The sequence below is a fragment of the Chrysemys picta genome, chromosome 11 (assembly GCF_011386835.1).
Source record: "Chrysemys picta bellii isolate R12L10 chromosome 11, ASM1138683v2, whole genome shotgun sequence".
NCBI lineage: Eukaryota > Metazoa > Chordata > Testudines > Emydidae > Chrysemys > Chrysemys picta.
Genome location: NC_088801.1, coordinates 65093874 through 65111999, shown reverse-complemented (window position 1 = coordinate 65111999; position 18126 = coordinate 65093874). Strand labels below are relative to the sequence as shown.

Sequence of the window (18126 nt, the reverse complement as noted above, 5' to 3'; positions counted from 1 at the left end):
GAATTGAGGCACAGGTGAAGAGGGACATCCAGTGGCCAAATAAATTTAATTCTTCAAGGGAATGCCTTTGTGGGTTTTTTCTAGAGACAAGGCAGGTATCTGTGTGTTGGGGGAGGGAAAGACGTCCCAATTTTATTTTTTTTTAAAGACTTTGGTTCTTTTCAATTCAGCATACAGATTCCATCCGGATACTTGCACTTATAAGATCATTAACAGTATCTGTTAAAGAAAGCTTAGTAAAAAATGTGAACGGTACCTCCCCAGTGGAAGCCATCTCACATCGGAGAATAGGGTCAGCATCTCTCAGTCGGGGCCAGGAGAACATTGGAGCCTGGCAAAAGGAAGGAAAAGAATATAAGGGAGAGGGAGTATTAAATGAATTAGAATTCAGGTGTATGGATTACGGAAGTGAGAGATATACAGGTCCAGGTTACGTACAAAGTGCATAAGTGTAAGAGAAACATTGGTCTAGGTTGATGATCAGAATGAATACTAGGCAAATGGATTTCAAGTATTCCTAGAGCCTCGGTCAGGGAATGGGATAAATGTTCATGGATTTGACCAGCAAAATGCCCCTGTGAGTAACCCGAGGCAGGATTTCTAATAAGTTGTGGTACACTGTGATTTTTAAGAGGCTATTTAACACAGACTGGCTGTTGGATGTCTGATTCCTGAAAGAGACAGATGCGCTGATGTCTGAGACACACTAAGTGGCACTGGTCAGATATTTTTGCGACGGTGCATTCTTCTGTCAGGAAATACCGTTTCATTCAAATAAAGACTTTCTGTGGGATTGTGTCAATTTAGACTAAACTTTCCATGGAAAGCTGCCTTGGTTCCTGCCAGCTCACTCAGCCACCTCCCTGGCTCCAGGCTCCTCACCACCCAATTGGGCTCTCCTGGGCTTCCAGCTTCCCTGGCTTCACAGCAGCTTGCCTGGGTGTCCCACCTGAGCAGCCAGTTCCAGACGTTGGGCAGTCCAAATAACCACCTGTCCAGAGAGTTGGGCAGCCCAAGCAGCTGGCTCCCTGGAAGGCAGCACTCTGGACTGCTCAGCTCCCCTGCCAGGTAGCGTCCTGGGCTGCTAAATCCTTGTTGCTCTTATAGCTGTGCTGGCTCCGCAGTGAAACACAGCACAAATATATGTCAGTCACCCAAATCAAGAAGCTATGGCTCTGAATACATCAGGGAGCAGATCTATTGAGAAAGAAGGTAACATTTTTGCAGTCTTTTTTTCAGAGCTTTTAAGAGCAATTTAAGAAGCAAAATCCCATTTTCATGCAAATGTTCCTAGAAATAAAAACGTGGCAGAGGCATACGGAAAATACAGGTGTGTATAAGGAGTATTGTGTCTCTATGGAATATTTTTCAAAGTTCAAAATGTTTCAATCTATTAGCAAGTCTTTAAATTTAACAATACCAAACAAACACAGCACATCAGCAATGCAAGAGCTTCCCAGTGAAATCTCCAGGAACAAATCTGGGAGAGCTCTTGAAAGAGATGTAACCCTGGACAGTTTCATTAACAACACTGCAGGATCCATGGGATAAACTATTAAAACCCCAAATCATCAATTTCAGAAAACTTGACCACAGATATAAAACAAAATTTGAAGCTTCTTCATGGCATGGCAGTTTGGTGGCTACTTGCCTAATCGAAGTCAGCCATCGACCTCTGTTATATTCTAGTAGGATAGCGCAGTTTGTTTTGGACATTAGATTAGTAGAAGGAAGTTGCATTCACTCCCTGTATATCTAAGCATATACAAGATATGCTCTTAATAAATGTAAAGTCTTGCTAACAGTTCTGAAAATTCTGAACTTTGAAAAATATTCTATTTAGACACATTTCTACTTATACATCCAGCAGATTGTCTGCACTTCTCTTCCACATTATACTAGAATTTTATTTCTGTGTGTGCTGAAAATGTCTAGCGTACCTATCATTTATGTATGTGTACAGGCGTAGACTTAAGTAGGGTGAAATCTTGGCCCCATTTAAGTCAAGGAGTTTTTTTGCCATTGACTTCAATGGGGCCAGGATTTCACCCATAGTGTATTAGTCATATTTTCAAATGGAGACGCCCCCCCCCCCTTTTTTTTTTTTTTTTAAACAGACAAAACTCCATTCCTAAATCCTTGGGCATGCAGTTTTGGGACACTGAGAACGCAGATTTGTGCACACTCATCAGACAGCACTAGCAAGAGGTTTAAATGTGAGCGATACAATTTTGGATATTCACATTTAGAGCCCAGGTTGAAGCTAATCTGAAAGATGGCTCATGATAGTCAAACCTCACAAATGTCTACGAGACCATTGTGTCAATGAATAACATTTTCTTTCCTTCTTCTCATACTGTATCATTTCCACCCACCGCCATTGTTGTAATAAAAGATTGAAAAGATCTATTGCATTCCCATTTCCGTTCCTGGGCAGGATTGTTCCCTATTAATTTAAAGGTAGTGAAGGGATGGACTCTTAACGTCAGCCCTATTAACAGGAGCCCTCCCCCCCCCCCAGTGCAAATTTCTCTGCTTCTTCCTTAATCCCATTGTTTTTTTTAAAGCCATACCTTAATGCCAACATATTCAGAAGGGATAATGGGCCGTTCCAGTGTAGGCAGGGATGATTCATCGATCTTTTCTCCAATCATCACCTTTGTGGCCACATCAATGAAGTCCACGCCAATAGTCTTGGACACAAAGGGGAAGGAGCGTGAAGCCCGCAGGTTGCACTCTATCACCTGAGGAGGTAAAGAGTAGATACTTCAGTGCCACAGATTTGTTAAGCAAAGAGATAAAGCCCCTTCTTGGAATACTAATTCACAAGCGTAAGCATGCTCTGGAGGTTTCTGGAAGCTAGTCCCCAGTGTTGCTGGGGTAGCATTCACAGTAGCTGGTGAGAAATCTCTCCAGATTCCCATCTAAGAGGCAAACGCGGGCATGGGAATTGTGGTTAAAGATTCTGAGTGTTGGGAGCACACTTGATTTGTCTTAAAGGAGCCTGATTTTCAGAAGGCGGGTACTCGGCACTGTCCAGTTGGACACCCAAGAATGGAGGCACCCAAAATCACCAGTCACCTTTGAAAATTTGGCTTGTGTTCTCCACACTGTAGCCTTGGTTTCAAATACATCAGTGCCCAGACTAGAGCCGGGGGAAGGGAGGAACCACCATTAGCTAGTTACAAACACTAAAGCCCATTTTGCTCTTTCTATGGTCACACACTCCTTCTTTTGTGAGTGAAGGTGTGTTCAGGTAAGCATCTGGGAAAATGGACATCTGGGCCCGTAGCTGGAATTTGTTTAGTGACAAAAGCTAGGAACAAAGATGGGCCGTGCCCATCACAGAATCTAACATGGGGTTTGAGGGTAGAGGAGGAATCAGGGTACACGAGAGACAGCGAGAATGAACTGGGGCGAGAAAGAAAGAGAAAAGATGGGTGGAAAAGAGAAGGAGATCACAAGAGAAGAGGAAAGAGAACAAGGTGAGACAGGGCTGGGAAGATCCACTCCCCAACTAGTAGTTCAACCAAATCTTGTGCAGACCAACAACACTCTAATCTAGTAAAATCTCCCATGCTATGCCACAGCTCCCAGCTGCCCTTTCAGTCACAAGCCTCCCCCTTACACACATGGCCAGTACTCACTTGATTTTCCCCATTAGTGACAGCAAGCAAAGCACCCATTAATGATGGTCACAAAAGGTCAGACATTTGCAGTACGTCTGTCATTAATAGCTAGTAATATCACACTCTTTAAAGATAACCTTTTAGTAGCCAACAAACTTGTTTTGTCCCTTTCACATCCACTCATATTGTCCTTTTAGCTTTTTAGCATGCTGCCAGAAAGATCCGGACTACTGAAAGATCAGTGGGTGTAGGATAAAGTCTAGATTGCGCTCAGTTGATAACATGAGGCATGAGTCACATTCCTATAAATCACATTTGGAAATGATCCTTTTGGGTAGGATTTGAGCACAGTCTCACACGAACATTTGCTGACAGACAACAATTTCAGAGCTTGCTTCACCTGCAAATTACAACATTGTGAAGGCAGATGGAGCTCTTTTCTCACACCGGACCACAGAGTGCTTTACAAAGCAGTGAATGACATATCAATGGCACGGAGATCCGTACGCCGTCAAACAAGGCAGGTATTACGTGCACAGCTCCACCCGTGCACTACAGCATGCTGTTGCAATTGGCTTAGCCCCTCTGCTTTGGGGCGAGCACAGAGAAAGGGAGCACTGGTGGGACACAAACTGAAACCGCTTTGAATATTCTCCTCCTAAACAGCGGTGGGAGTTCTTACCAAGACATCGTTTCCTCTGACCAGGAACTGAACATTGAATGGGCCAGAGATGGAAAAGGCACGTGCAATCTTTTTGGTGATAATTTTCACCTACAAAAAATAGACAGCATAATGTTATTTATTACAAACAGATCAGCTCAAATGTGGCTTTCCTAACCCTTTGAGTTACTCAACCATATCTTCTTTTCCATCATCCTCACAACCAGTAACATCTTTTGGAGATTATTTCTGTCCTATTTGCCTGAGGAATCCAGAGCCAGAATGTCCCCTCCAGGTGATGGGAATGAAAATGGAGTCTCCCACATTTAATCTCTACATGTTGGATGGTGACTCCCTGAACGTTACAACCTACAGCGTAGGAAGGGGTGGTTCACATTTCTTATCAACTGAAGATAACTGCCCACGTTATAATGGGTTTCAATAGTGAGTATGTTACAGTTTGAAAGAAGTGCTTTGCTCTGAGGTTTTCCCAAAAGCCATTTAGCAATATACTTGTGTTATCACAGATCAACAGTATCTGTACCAATAGTACACTGGAATAAACTGGTAAAAGAGCCACCATCTCATGTCCTAGCCTAATACACAATGTCCCACAAGTTTAATAAAGGGGTTTATATACCTCAGCTCCATATTATGGACCATTGTGAGGAGCAAGTTTCTGGAAATGTTTGTAATTTAAGTACCATTACTTGCTTAAATGTTCCTGAATATATAAGTATCTTCTAAGGAAGAGGAAATGTGATTCTGGGTCTTTACTTTCTGATCTGCCTATTCAATGTTAGTGACACACTCACTTTCTCCAAGGCTCCTTGACTAATAGTCTGCGTGGGCAACATCAGGGTGGCATCTCCAGAGTGAACTCCCGCATCCTCCACATGCTCAGAGATAGCATGTGAGACGACCTGTGCAAAGAAAAAGAGTCATTGATCATCCAGTCTAACATGCCCAGATACATACTCACCTCTAGGTCCACTACAAAGAAGAGTCCTGCACAAGCCCATGGGGAGAGATTAAAAGAGACGGGGAAACAAAACAAAAATGGAATTTTCCAGGCACTTAAAGCGAATTTAGCAGGAGTGATTACTGATGCAGGACATCAAAAAGGACAGTGGATGAAAATATGGCCATTACTAACTTCTGTACTATAGCGCTGCAAGCTACAGTAATGTTAAGGAAAAGCAAATCTCCTGCTTCAGGATATCATCTGCTTGTCTGTGTTGTCCGGAGGAGGCAATTCCCTCCTACCCCTCCCCATGTGCATCATTTCTACACAGGGGTGGCTGTGTTCTGGATTTGTTTCACTTCCTTCTGAAGCAGCATGTATTGATCATTGCTGGAGGGAGGATAATGGACTTAATGGACCAATGGTCTGATCTGTCACAGTAAATCCAATGTTCCTGTTTTAGGTCCCAATCTAAAGCCCCAAAGGAGTTCGTTTATTGACTCCAGCGGACACTGGATCAGGCCTTGCGAGAAGCATTGTCGCTTTTGAATACTGAGTGCCAGACCGAGGGAAATGCTAAAGAAGCCCATAGAGAAAAGCAAAGGCCTTGAATAGGAAATGTGTGTCATCTAATGCTGGATATATTCACTCTCACTCTTTCACCGTACGAGGAAGACTAAAGGCACAGAGAAAAGGAAGAACGGCAAAGCTTAAAACAGAAACTGCAGACAAAAGAACTACCAATGGTAGCCATCTTCGCGAGGCAGAAGAGCAAGAAAATCTCCGGAGACTGGATATCCATGAAAAATCAGTTTTGTTTTCAGTTCATCCCTATTCAGCTCAGTTACAAAGCATCTCTATACACCACTGCACAAAAACCACATCTTTTACCAAGGCGTTAATCAAACCCAGGTGGCTCACGCTTTGCACGCCCCCGGGTAAAAACTAAATAAAATAAAACAAAAAATAGGAGAAATTACACATAAGGAACAAAACAAAACTCTTACTTTTCCAGCCTTGGCAACAGCATCCATTTCCACCTCTCTGGCTCCCTCGATGAATTTCGTGAGAACAACTGGGTGCTCCTGTCACCAGGACAAGACAGAAAATAAAACTTTGATGTGAAAGCATTTTTGGTCCCGAGGGAGTGATCTGCCTTTGGCCATTGGAAACATATTGGGTGCACCACACCGTGAGGGAAGTATTAATATCCTAATTTCAGAAGTGAACAAACTGAGGCCCAGAGAGCTGAAGAAGCCAGCCGTGCACAGGCTGAATGTCTCTTGATAAGTGCTGCACAAGAGGTGCAGAGCCCTTTCAGGATTGGGCCCTGCGTGACTCACCACAGTGAAAGCGCAAGTTTGTGGCAGAAAGATAAATACAGCCCAGAGATGAATTCCTGACCCAATGAAGTTGTTGGCAACACTCCCATCCAGTGCACCCAGGATTTCACCCCCAGGGTCTTGACACCCAAACCTGCGTCTTAACTACAAGGCTAACGTTCCTCTTCTGAGAGCATCATAACCTCCTCCTGGTTTGGGTTACTGGTCCATAGGGTTACTGGGTATCTGCACAACTGAGGACTTTGCACTACTGATTGTTTGCTCACTCAGTTAAGTTACATATTTCAATTAATTCCCATCCCATGGCTGAATCCACTGCACTGCCTAACTCCCAGCTTTCCCCACTGATGATCTGCCACTAAACATGGGCCGCCATTACTCATCCATGGCTCTCACCATAGCCCCTTGCCTGTATCAGTCACTTTCTTCTTCTTCCTGGCCCCCTGCACTCTCTGGCACACCTGCTCCATATGAGACAGCTCACCCCCTTCCACCGCCTCCCTGCCTCCTCACACGCACAAAGCCCGGGTCCCGCTGCTGACGCCACCACCCTCCATGTCACTCCCATACACGAACACGGGTGTTATCTTTGACTCTGCCCTTTCTCTTGCCCACACATCCAAGCTGCTCCTTGTGTCACAGCATTGCCAAGATCTCGCTTTTCCTCGCAGTCCATATAGCAACACTATCGTCTAGGCTGCCACCACCTCTACTCTCGGCCACTGTAGCTTCTCCCAGCGCTCCTCGAAACCCACACATCGCCCCCTCATGTCCATTCAAAACTGAGCTGCTAAGATTATCTCCTCTGCCTGTCACGTCGCCATGTCATTCCCCTCCCTGCATCCCTTCACTGGCTCCCCCTACTCTAATGAATTGAATTCAAGTGTCTTGTCCTTACTTTTAAGGCCTTTCACGGCTTTTTCCCTCCTTACCTAGCCATTCTTTCATCCGACTGGTTCAGTTCCACAGCTCCACTCCTCCCACACTGGACCTCCCATTTCTTCCACAAGCATCTCCACAACTTTCTTCCATGCCACCTGCTACACGTACCATCCCCTCCCTGGATCAGTCCATAATCCAACCCGCCCAGCTGAATTTTACTGTGATGATTATGGCAAATTGCCAACTGTTCATGGCCTGGTACATGGACAGTGGGAAATACTGATAACTATTCTAGTTCTGTGTTTAACCATATCTTATAGAATAGAATCATAGAATATCAGGGTTGGAAGGGACCTCAGGAGGTCATCTAGTCCAACCCCCTGCTCAAAGCAGGACCAATCCCCAAGTAAATCATCCCAGCCAGGGCTTTGTCAAGCCTGACCATAAAAACCTCCAAGGAAGGAGATTCCACCACTTCCCTAATAGAATCATTGAAAATAAAATCATACAGAACCATCAAGTGATGCATGCAGCTGGTCTGCATAACTAAGTGTTGCTATCCGTGATACCCTCGTTCTCCATCTCCCATTTCCTCTTTTTGTTTTACCAGCCTTAGTTTTCCATCAGCAGTCTGGGGCAGGGAGCATGTAGGACAGAGAGGAAGGACGGGCCAGTGATTAGGATACTAGCCTCGGTCTTGGGAGGAGTGGCTCCAAGTCCCTGCTCTGCTATAGACTTCCTGTGTGAGCTTGGGCAAGCCACTGAATTCTCCATCTGTGAAATGGGGATAATGGCACAGCTCTACCTCCCAGGGGTGTTCAGAGGATAAACACCCCTCTTAGGCTGGGAGGGGTTTAGATACACGCCCAAAATAGATTAACTGAAGTCTTTCTAGCTGTCTGTACCCCATGTCTCCTAATGTTGCCTCAATCCTGATGAGAGCCTCCAGTGTTACTGTAAAGTGAAGGGTAAATAATAATAATCCACATAAAGGTGACAGCCCAGCCCAGTGGCTTTGCATATAAACAGGACAGGGGTGTGGTAACAGAACAGAGCAAACTGCAGACTAGCTAAGGAAGAGCCCCCCACACCTGTGCTGTACACACTGACAGCGGATCACCTTTTCAGCGTAAATCGAACTGTTGGCTTTGATTGATAAAGGCACCTCCCCTGTTCCTCCCTAAGCCCGGCTCTTTCCAGCTCCTGCTGCAGCGGATCATTTGGGCCACCTTTACGTCTCAACATTTTACCTGTCCCACCCACTATTAACTGCCTGTTATTTATTAGAGAATAAAATGCAATAAATGAGATCCTGTGGATGCTCAAAAGGCTCCTCTGGGGACAAAAATATAGCAGGTCCAAACGTTACAAAATACAATCCCTTATATTTATTGGAGTGAGAGTAAATTCCCAGGAAAGGACAATGCCACCAGCTACAGTGCTTCATAAATTTAGAAGATTGTATCGTGTGGCTTTTGGTCTTGATGTCATTTTTCATCAGCGCTTCTAAGTGTGCACAGGACCTACTTTATTCCAGTTCCCCTCACGGCTTCTGAGGAGGATGGAAGTTTACTCGTAGAACTTTACTGATACGCTAAGTGCCTGATGAGGCTCTTCTATGGAAAAACTGATGCAAGAAGTAAAAACCGCACAGAAAGTGATGTGGATAAACATCAGAACAAGCTGTGATGCTGGTTGGCCACATACCTGTTTGGAAAGGTTTTGTTGGATAGTGTGTGGTATCAGGACAACTCCCGGTGTGTAAAGTCAATCATGTGTGTCCTTGTCTACGCTAGAAAGGCTTTGATGGTCTAGCTATACCAACAAACCCTTTCAGTGCAGATGCAGCTTATACCATTTCCCTGAATGAAATAAGGCCCTCAGTGATGTTATGATACCATTCAAAGTTTCCAGCGTAGGGCTAGCCTAGGTCTTTGCAGGATGAGGGCCATAGGGCTCAAACACTGGAGATATATCACAGTAGCCCAACCAGCAGTGACTACAGCAAGTACCACTGTAGCATTGTGCAGGGACACCTCTCAATCACAACCACAGGGGACTGCATAAGAACCCCCACCCTTGTCCCCATGAATATAATACAATAAGCACGGCCAAGATTCTTCAGCCCCAGCTCCCAAAAGAATCTCTGTGTACTAAGGAGCAGATCCTCAGTGGGTGCCAAGTATCATAACTCCATTGATCGGCAATGAAATTTTGGCTCCTAATTGCCTAAATCTTCTCTTTTGAAAATGAGATTTTGGCTCCTAAACAAGTTAGGTGTTACAAAGCTCAGCACTCCAAATGTCTATATACCTTTAAAAAGCTGGGCCTTCGGCTCCATTCTCAAAGGTGCTTGGCATGTTGAAAATCTGTCTCCTGTGGGTGCGGGCCCTTAGCTCTTCAGAATAGCTGGTGCTGAATTTCTCATTTCTCTAAAGGAGCTAGTCATATTCATCCTGCTTTGTAAGGTGATTTGAGATCTACAGATGAACATGTACTAGGTATTCTTATTATGTATTGTTGTATTGACTTTTCTTCTTTAAAGGTATTACCACCAGCAATGTCTTATTACTTGTCTCATCTCACCTTGCTGGAGGCCTAACCCCATCGCTCTTAAAGACATCTAACTTTGTCAAAACGCAATGAGCTTTGTCTGTGCCAGAATCCTGCATAACTGAAGAGTTACTGCCGGGTTTTTTTACCCCCAGTTATTTGTGATGTAAGTGTTTATTGCATGGCAGGTTTGCTCAGATCAGAGGAAATAACACACAGTAACATAGGAAAAGAGTCAGGACCAAACCTAGAGACTGTTACTGGGGCGGCCTACCATACAGTGATGACCTTTGGATATTTCACAGGTGTTTAATGTTCCTATCCTTCCCCTTACTCAGCCTCCCAAATATCTATTGTATATTAACACTGATGATGTCAGGCACGCAGAAAGTCAGCTGAACAAATAACTGAGCAGAACAAGCAGAGCTCTTGGATTTTGTTTGCTAGATCCTGCTGTATGCTGCTCATTCCTCTTGGAAATAACTCCCATTTCACTTTTCTGCTCCCTCTAAATTTCACTGGCATGAGATCAAACTCTTCCCTGTATTAAAAAACAATTACCCCAAACTAACTTTTGAAAGCATTTAAAAGGAAAAAAAAACAGCTTTCATCTTCTGCATTGTAAGCCCTATGGATCGATGATCCCAAAGGATAAATATATTAAGCAGAGAGCAGCATTCGCCTTGTGCCACAAGAAAAGAATACACAACATGAGATGGGAAGACGTTAAATGTCACCATGAAACTTTACAAAGTTTTATGCATTTAAAGGAATGGAGTGGGGGAAAAAAATCAATAGTAGATGAGATGTCAGTTAAAAATCCAAGTTGTGGACAGATGCCAAGTGACAGGATTTAGATATTAAAAAGAAAAAGATAAGATCAAAATTGCAGCCACCTCTCACTAATAACTACCTTGGATGGGATAGCCGGAGAGGTACCAGCCCTGATATATTATGCTCAGCATATGTAACAAAGGCACGCCTCTAAATAATGGCTCCTTATGCACCAACCATAAATGGCTATTTGCACTTGACCTTGGTGCCCAATCTCCATAAGGGCCAGATCCCTATTCATGTGGAGTAGCACCGTATTCCACGAATGGCCTCACGGACATCAGTGAGGCTGCTGGCAGAGTAAGTTACTATTCAATCTACGGATGTTCAGAATCTGCACCTTAGGGAAGAGAACAAAGGGGCAAGTGCCTTCAACTATGTTTAAATTGCCTCATCTGCAAAGGAGAAAGCAAACAGCTGGGAAGAGGCTGCATGGGAAGAGACAGGGAAGAAGGAAGTACAAATGAAATGAGCATAATGAATGAAAAGAGACATGAAGGCACAGATAGGGCAAAGGCTGGTACCTGGGAGACTCTGGTGGCTTCTGCTAAGAACTTCTTCATCTCCTCTTCTGTGAATACCACGTTCATTGCAGACCCGCTGAGAGAAAGGAGATCAAATAAAACGGAACAGGTCAGCTTCCTTTGTGGTTCAAAGCAGCCAAGCAAGCTAGACATCAGAGTGCTCGCTCTCAGAATACCTGACTCTAACAGACTATCCAAGCATAGCCCTGACTCAAACCACTTGCTCCCCTTTTGGCTGGAGGAAAGGAGGAGTTGGTCTCCAAAGCAAATCTCTATTGTACTTACCCAACAAGCTGAATGACCTCAAGAAAACACTGGAGGAAAAACAGTGCTTGAGTGGAGAATCAAAAAAGAAGTGTGGTTGTATAGCATAACCCTCCCCAAAGATCCCCTTTCTGATACAATGTTTTAAAGGGTTGGCAAAACTCTTTTTATGTCCTAGGAGATGCCTATTCAGCAACTGCTTTCCACTCAGGACCAAGCCTCTCTCACCTCAGCTCACCACTAGCTTCTGATCTTTTTCCGTGTGTGCATGTTAGCTATGCGTTCGCTATCAAAAGGGATACTTCTAAACCGATTGCCTGCCACAATGTCACATGGAGCCCGAATTGCATAGGCTGGTGATGTTTATGACAGCAGGAGTGCACCAAAAATGTGCTGTGCTTTGCTGAGAATTGTTTCGCTGTGTCTTTTCCCCGAATGCTTATCAGGGAATGAATACTTTCTCTGACAATCATTTTCTTTGAAATCTCACCATCCGTAGTACAGTACGGGGGGTTGGGGGAGGGGACTGGAAGAAAGGAGAAGTTATTTGCCTCCCTTTCAAACAATTGTTTAAACTTTAAAGAATTGTAAAGTTTTTATGCTTGGGAGTTTTCTATGTTGCACGCTCAGTAATTCTCAGTCTCCCCTTCACTTTAGTGTATAATCCTCAAGGAAGTTTGGAGAAGAGGCGTTTTAAGGCTATTTTGTAAAAAAATCCTTATAATTTGAGTTGCAATGCTGGCTCTTAAAAGTCTGTCAGTTTTACCTAAGATAAATAGATAAAATGACCTCAGTATCCGCAGTATTGTCTTGTTTTCTCCTATTCTTACTGGGTTAGATTCTCAGCTGCTGTAATTGGGGTAGATTCATAGATTTCAATGGAGTTATTCTGATGTAAACCAGCTGAGGATCTGGCCCACTGTGTATAAGGCAAATACTGAAGTAAGCTAAAGGTTAAATATTTCGTTTTCCAAGTCAATAGGCAAATCTTAAGATCCTTGTTTGTATTTAATTGAGCAACTGAGGAATATAATCAAGGGAACAACAATATGTGCCAGTAGATCTTTTCTATATTGAATTTCTCCATGCCTATCCATTCTACTGTTGCTCTATACTCATATGAGTTGCGTGTGTGTGTATACTGCACGTACTGCAACTACCCTAATGGAAAAGTTCTACTGAATTTAATAGGGATGAAACCAATAGGATATATAGAATTTACTCAAAAACCCAGAGAATTTAACAGAGAATGAGATCCTTTCTGTAGGATTTAACCATTCTACAGAATTTACCAGAGAATTCTATCCCAGCAATAGATAGAATGATGTAAGTTCTATACAAAGATCATTCTGTATTAAATTCTAAAGGACACTTCTATAAGGATACAGTGAACATGAAATCTCATTTTTTTTAATAAAAAGATTTTTTTGTTCCATTCAAAGTGAATATTGTGCCCCTTTATCTTGATATTTATCTCTTTTTATTATGAAAAGGAGCCCATCTCCCATTCCATTCAGACTTGCAAATTGTGCCCAGCAAATTACTTCTCTTTCCTATCCACTCAGGAGTGAAGAAGCTCCTTGCAGCGTTCACCTCCAAAGAGTGATCACTCAGAACTTCTATGTGTGCTGACGCAACTTGTTTCAAAGTTTAGCTGTTGGAAACGCTTGGTGTTGTAAAATATCTATTTACAGACAAGCAGCTGCCAAAATACAGGGACATAAAAACATGACCATGCACAAATGAGCTTTTGCAAGCAAGAAGCTGCATCCCAGAGGTGCTAATCGTATACAAGGATAGGCTGTCATTTCTGGCAGGATACATGTTCCCTAATCCTAACCCTAACCCTTTTCCAGATGCCAAACCACTTCTTTCTCCACCATAAGGACACGCCCCACAGAATGCTCCCAAGGATCCCCAGGAATATCAGAGGGAATATCACAGATGACTCGCGCTTTTGGCCCCGAGGCATAAAGACAAGTATTAAAGCAAACAGATGTTATTAGGATTGTGTCCTGCCTCTGATCCGTGCCCAAGGGGTTTAGTGTTTTTGGATTCTTTTGTTATCCTGGCAGGTGCTCTACTTGTTAAGCCTGAAAGCTCTCTGATGGCTGCACTCAGCACAGTGGTTTCTGTCTGTCTCCTGGAATGCTAGCCTACCTCTCACCTTTCTCAAAGAGGATTTGCGGATAGCATATGCAACTTGATTTGCACTGAGAGACAAGCTTTACCTCAAAACGTAAGAAGGTCTCAGCAAACATGGGTAACCCACGGAGTTTGCAAATTCAACAGCATCTTTCTAAAGGGTTGGAGGGGGAAAAAAACATACTGTGAATATTTAAAAAAAAATACCTGCAATGGCAAATAGTAAAAACTCAGATATGAGTCTACAGCCTGCATTGAATTGTTGTTCTTTGGTTCTACTTCTTCAGATCTTCCCAATCTAACTCAGATACACCATTGTGAGAAAATCTGATTGCATCCCACCGTAGGCTGAGAAGAAACCATCCAGATAAACTACAGGGCTGGATCCTCTGCTCTGCTTTGGATTCTTCATGTTGCTCCGGCGATGCAGCAATCCTCAATTGCTTTGGAGCTGCCATAGCATCTGCTATGTCACCCCTCCAGCTCTCAGTGAAGAAAGTGTGTCCAGGGAAAAGGGGCATTGTTGAGAAGTCCCTATTCCCCGGCAACCCTCAGTTGCTTTAACAACATTTGGGGGGGGGGGCATAGACAGCTCAGGGTAAGACAGAGCAGCCCTGTGGTTGCTCTAATTTATGCCAGGGAGTTGACCCTGGCCTCAGGATCAGGGACATATAAAGGTGGTTTAAAGTCACCTTCCCCGCTCATCTCCAACAACATCCTCCCATCTTCCACGGGGCACTGCTTGGCCAGACCAGGGCTGCAGTATAAGAATTCATCCAACAGCACAGCAGAAAGTGGGGATGAAGCAGTTCATAAATGCTGGCTGTAGGGTGCTTACTGAACCCAGATGCAATGCCTGCTAAAGCACTCGAAAGTAACCTGTAAGCTATGCCAATCGAGGAGAAAGTCCTAAAAAACCCATCCCTTGCACGCTCCCCGCCCCAACGTACCAACGTGCTAACTGCCTTCCAGGGTGCCTGAGCCACATTCAGCTCATCCAGAACAGCTGAGAATACGGAGCGGTCTTCTGCTCGGTCAATCTGCATAGGGTTAGTGCCCATGATCTTAACTCCGTTCTTGTACAATGGCACTGCCAGGTTATTGGGGATTTGCCCTCCGACAGAGATAATGCAGCCAGCACATTCCTGAGGGCAGAGAGAGGGAAAGGGTGGTCAGAGATAAAGCCATTTGTTACCTGTTGTTGATATTTAAGGTCCATTAAGAGGCTACTTTAGAATCTGCCCTGCGCAAGGGACTGTGCATATCTGGGCTGATCCAGGAGCACCTCAGTAAGAAGACTACAATTCGGAGTGCCTCTTCCCGAAGAAAAAAGGCATGTTCTTACCTCGTGTTCACCAACAGGTGGTCACTAACATGAATTCAAATCCCAGTGAAGACAAGGCAGTTTTGTAGCTTTCAGATGTGTTAGCAGGTCAAGGCAAAGACTACGGTGGAGCTGAGAGATTAACTCAACCTGCTCACTCATTTTAAAACGACAAACTGCCTTATCTTCACTAGGATTTAACCTCATGTTAGTTACCATGTCTTAGCTAACAGGAGAGAAGAACACGCCATTTTTCCTCGTGAAGACAAGCACAGAGTCACAGTCTGCTCTGAGCTTCCTCCCTGCTCTGGAGAAGAAGTAAACTGCGTCACCCCTAAACCTGGCACAGTTTATATAATAAGAACATAAGAACGGCCATACTAGGTCAGACCAAAGGTCCATCTACCCCAGTATCCTGTCTACTGACAGCGGCCAGAGCCAGAAGCTTCAGGGGGAATGAACTGAACAGGGCAATTATCAAGTGATACATCCCCTGTCATCCAGTCCCAGCTTCTGGCAGTCAGAGGCATAGAACACCCAGGCTGTGGGGTTGTGTCCCTGACCATCACAGCTAATAGCCATTTATGGACGTATTCTCCATGAACTTATCTAATTCTTCTTTGAACCCTGTTATACTTTTGGCCTCCACGACATTCCCTGGCAAAGAGTTCCACAGGTTGACTGTGCGTTGTGTGAAGAAATACTTCCTTTTGTTTGTTTTAAACCTGCTGCCTATTAATTCCATCGGGTGAGCCTTGGTTCTTGTGTTATGTGAAGGAGTAAATAACAATTCATTATTCACTTTCCTCCACACCATTCATGATTTTATAGAGCTCTATCATATCCCTCCTTAGTTGTCTCTTTTCTAAGCTGAACAGTCCCAGTCTATTTAACCTCTCCCCATATGGAAGCAGTTTCATACCCCTCATGATTTTTGTTGCCTTTCTCTATATCTTTTCCACTTCTGTTCTATCTTTTTTGAGATGGGGAGACCAGAACTTCATGCAGTATTCAAGGTGTAGGCCTTCAGCCCCTGAACCCCACACCCCGGACCCCCACTCCCTAGCTCCCTGTTTCCCCCCGTACCCGCTGTTCTTCTACCTCAGCCTGCCTGCTGCTGCAGTCCTAGCGCCAGGGAGCCTGCTCAAGCCGGGGTCCCAAGACCCGCGATCTCACAGAGTGGGAGGGCACTGAGCACCCTGGCCTCCTGTCGATGCTGCTGGGCCTGATCCTGCTGCGGGGGCTGATGCCGCTGGGCCCGATCATGCACCACCCCATTTTTGCACCCCCACACCCACCAGCTCTGCATCTGAGACAGGTGCCCCTCCCGCCCTGCCCTAGTTATGACCCTGAGGATGTCACATGGGCCGCAGCTGGGTGAGGATTGGGCCACAGGTGGCCGCTGGCCGCGGGTTGAGAAGCACGGATCTAACCTCTCATAAGTGCTAGCAGCATGCTCAGTGCTTGACAACACAAATGATAACACAGTCTATCTAACTAGCCAGTAGAATCAATCAAAGTATCTGATGTGGTTAAATTATTTGGATAAATTTAGCCTTTTTTTCCCCATTCACAAATCATTAGTGAGTGAATCCTGATTCCTGCTAATGCATTCAATATTCACGAATACTCAACACATGAAAATTTCAGACTACTGGGCATTCGCAAACTCTGTACTTTGACTCTTCGTTATTCACTGTTGGTTACAACAGGAAATCCCCACTGTATTTTTTTGTTTCCTCATTGGATGACCTGAACTTTTTAAACAGGAGAATAATAAATGACAAATAATGAATAATGAATATGCTTATTTGCATATAAATATCCTTTTTCACATGCAGATGTGGGTTTCTGTACATAGAACAGACATTATCCTAAAAAACGGGAACAAAAAATGTTTGTGAAAATATTCACAATAATAATGGGCCTGAAATTGCACTTAAAATTGTGTCGGTGCAAATTAAATTTACCTAATGTAATAGTGAGGGATCATTAAATACATTTAGGCCTAATTTAAAGCTGTTTACACTGCCAGAGTTTTGTAAAGCGGCTCAGCATTAAGGAGACTCAAGCCTAAAATATGGCTGAATCCACAAGTGTTTAGAATCAAGTGCGCATTTGCAAACGCCATTTTGCAATATTTGACCCCCCTCTATCAGACAGAGAGAACAAATCAAACACACAACGCACAGGATGATCCGGAGGTTGGCTCTGGCTCTGAGAGTATCAAATCTGTTTTAATTGGCGAGTGCATTTTCACTGACATGACTGAGCGTTGACGGGCTTTGCCGAAGAACTACGTTTTAATGAGGGATTTAAAGGAAAAGAGGATGGAAGCCTTGTATGCCAAGTGTGGAAGGGGCTCTGAAAACAAATCAGTAATAAAATGCCAGTGGAATTTTAATAATACAACCCCTGCTTATATCTGCTTAATTGCAATGTGGTTATTTCCTCCCCTAATATAGATTCATTATATAGCACCTTTACCCAGCACCTTTCAACTCAAAGGGCACGAGAGCTTTTTACAATCCGCGTGGTGAAATATGCAAACTAAATACAGAGATCACGTCATCCATTGCTGACATGCAGCCACTTCTGGGATCAAAGGTTTTTGAAACCGACACACACAAATTTAAGACGGCGCGAAACCCAGCTCCAGGGAAAGTTAGGTTGAAAGGATATAATTATCTAACTTGAGGTTTCGCAAGCCATTGGAGCTCATCACCCCCATGCTTATGAAAAGTCCCATGGGGTTTGTAATGTCCAGCAGTGATAAGGCCCTTGGTTATATGTCTCATCCAAAAGAAAGCACCTCCAGCTTCACAGCAGTCCCTTTCCATCATACTATGATATTGGATCAATATTTCCCCTGTTCGTCGCCCAGCCAAACCATGCTTACACTGCATGATCAAAACACACATTCATTAATCCTAAATTTGTTTTAACATCCAGCCTTCCATCAAACCTTCTCTTTTTGGTTTCTTTTCTGTCTCTCCGTACAAC

At 44.0% G+C, this 18126-nt stretch overlaps 1 protein-coding gene across 1 annotated transcript in view; it reads right to left on the bottom strand.

The window, feature by feature from the left end:
• The window catches only part of CPS1 (carbamoyl-phosphate synthase 1), a 123020-nt gene that overhangs the window by 15611 nt on the left and 89283 nt on the right, over positions 1 to 18126 (bottom strand). Inside the window, exons 26-33 of the mRNA XM_005279683.4 lie at positions 14750 to 14944; positions 13886 to 13953; positions 11391 to 11466; positions 6262 to 6339; positions 5106 to 5213; positions 4312 to 4401; positions 2574 to 2744; positions 257 to 331 (exon numbers count right to left, since the gene is read on the bottom strand). Coding sequence (XP_005279740.2) covers positions 257 to 331; positions 2574 to 2744; positions 4312 to 4401; positions 5106 to 5213; positions 6262 to 6339; positions 11391 to 11466; positions 13886 to 13953; positions 14750 to 14944 — 861 coding nt within the window. The remainder of the gene's footprint in view (positions 1 to 256; positions 332 to 2573; positions 2745 to 4311; positions 4402 to 5105; positions 5214 to 6261; positions 6340 to 11390; positions 11467 to 13885; positions 13954 to 14749; positions 14945 to 18126) is intronic.